This window comes from Cyprinodon variegatus, unplaced genomic scaffold (genome assembly GCF_000732505.1).
Source record: "Cyprinodon variegatus isolate N-32 unplaced genomic scaffold, C_variegatus-1.0 Scaffold447, whole genome shotgun sequence".
In the NCBI taxonomy this organism is placed as follows: domain Eukaryota; kingdom Metazoa; phylum Chordata; class Actinopteri; order Cyprinodontiformes; family Cyprinodontidae; genus Cyprinodon; species Cyprinodon variegatus.
In genome coordinates, this window is record NW_015150900.1 from 732057 (window position 1) to 734460 (window position 2404).

At 34.8% G+C, this 2404-nt stretch overlaps 1 protein-coding gene across 2 annotated transcripts in view; it reads left to right on the forward strand.

Annotated features, from left to right (window-relative positions):
• calcoco2 (calcium binding and coiled-coil domain 2) overlaps nt 1-1730 on the forward strand; it is a 15538-nt gene extending 13808 nt beyond the window's left edge. Inside the window, exon 15 of one of the 2 annotated variants that reach the window (XM_015389123.1) lies at nt 1165-1730. In XM_015389123.1, the coding sequence (XP_015244609.1) occupies nt 1165-1329 (165 nt within the window). In that variant the 3' untranslated portion in view covers nt 1330-1730. The remainder of the gene's footprint in view (nt 1-1164) is intronic. The other variant, XM_015389124.1, reaches the window with a different exon arrangement.
• The last annotated feature ends 674 nt before the right edge of the window (nt 1731-2404 follow it).

Consider the following 2404-nt stretch of genomic DNA (forward strand, 5'->3'; position numbering starts at 1 on the left):
TATATAGACAAAGCCTTGTATTGCTTGGAAACATGCAAATGGTAACCAATGAGTGGGTTGTTTGGTTCCATTGTTAGCCTGTAATATCTCAAACCTGTCTATGATTCTGAGGGTCGGTCATTAATCATAGACAGGTTTCAGGTATTACAGGAGACAATCCCCCCCCCTTTAACAACCAGCTTTTCTATCCCTGCACCTGACCATAGCACAATGTGGGTATGGGATTAAAAAAAAGGAAATTGGTAAATAGGTGACAGATGCAGAAATGTTAGATTGAAAACACAACAAAAAAAAAATCTTCAGCTGATGAACAGTATTTTTACCATCTCTTTGAAACTTGGAAATACGTAAACATGATATGCAGCAAAATCTAGAGGTCAAATGTTGTCAGCTAAACCCAGCTTTGTCCTAAAGCCGAGCGCAATAATAACACCTACTTTGTCTCATATGTTACCGAATGTAAATGAAGTACAAAAAAAAAGTTCAAAAACGTAATCAGCTAAGTTAAGAAATAAAATAATTCAGTTCCTGTATCTGTATTAATCTTCTGATGGTTATGTTGTACCTCTGTTTTTTACACATTTAATTTTACCATGGTAAAGGCAAGTGACTGTTTTTGGTAATTAAATTGGCATTACATTTGTTTGCCTTTTTTTATGTCACATAAGTGATAAAATAGTTCTGTCCTCTAATAAAACTCTTGACTTGAAATGTCAAAGTATTTCACTGAGGGTCCTACAAAGAGTTAAAGTTTGTAACTGGATCTGATTTAAATAAAGAAATGGAACAAATTTTGTCTTTGTGAGAAGCTGCTGGTAGAAAAAATGGTTCATCTCTTTGGATCATGACTGGTTGAAGGCGTAAGGTTACAAGGAAATGACTATTAAAATGAATTTTAGATAAATTATACATAAACAGGTTTACACAATGTCTAATGGTCACAGATTCCTCTTTTATTTGGAAAACATATGTTTAAACTCTTCCATGTAATCTGCAGAGCTCCAGGCTATCCTCTCACCTCCAAAACAGATGAATAAAAACATCCTTCTGCAAACATGACCCCGTGCCACATGAGCCACTGTTTACTGCTTTATTTTTAAAGTGGACCTATAACCGTAATCCGCCCGTATTTCATGACACCTTATTTCTGTCCCCCGTTGGCAGCAGGTGATGGTGTGCCGTCACTGCCAGGAGAGCTTCCCCGGCATCACGCAGCAGGAGCTGGAGCAGCACGAGCAGAGTCACCGAGTGTGTCCGTTCTGCACGATGATCTGTGACACCATGGAGCAGTCCGTGTTTGAAGATCACGTCTACAGCCACGAGCTGTGAGAGCTGCATCACCAAAATGCTTTTTCTGATTTTATTTTTTTAGTGGTGGAAAAACTGACACTTTTTTTTGTATCATTTCCAATAATAATAACCTGCAAAAATTATAAGCTAACATGCATTTAAGGGAGATTGTAGACTTTTTGGTGGCATGTTAATGAAAAAGCAATCGAGATAAAGGATAATGGCAGAAAGATAGTTGTATAAACACAAATATTCTTAATTAAGGGATAGAATATATTACTAATCAAAGGTTTATGATTAGGGCTGAAACTGTTAATTGGATTAATCGATTGTTGTAATAATCCACTAATTTAGTAATTGTTTTATCATTAACTGGAGCATACATTAAAACGTTCTATTAGCTGACAGAGCGACTCATTTAGAGCACTAATTAAACAAAAATTGTAAAACCAAAAATCTATCTTATATTTCTAAGATATATAGATATATATATTTATATCTTTTGCATTCTGTCCAGAACTTTGTTTGACTTTGCCTGGCTTAATTTCGTAAAAAGGTCTTCTTTAAACAATCTTTGACTATGCGATTATTAATCTTAAAAATAACTGACAGATTAATCGATTTAAAAAATAATCCTTAGTTGCAGCCCCATTTATGATACTTACACATTTAATGACTAAACTGTTAAAACCATATTCGGAAATCAGACAAGATTATCCATTTTAAAGGCAGTTGAAACCACAGACGGATAAATTATGCAAATGTTTGGACTGTCGGATGATTCAGCAACTGCCTGATGTTGCCATCTTTGCTCTCTCCGGTGCCTCTAGATGTTTTCTGCCTCAGAATCATTCACCCATCGTCTTTGTATCCGATTACTAAGTTGGTTCTTTCCTTCCGACTTCATTACTGTTTTGTCAAAAAAAATTTGAATTTTACATCTTTTCATTTAACAATCTCAGTCAATATTAATTGATGTTTTACAGGCTAAAATGATCAGATTGTTTTTGCATGTGTGAAAGGAAAGAATGACGATGAAGTTTAGATTTAAAATCTAAGGGGAAAAAAACACATTTTGAAGGTAAATTTATTTAATCTATTGCGATCTGAGACT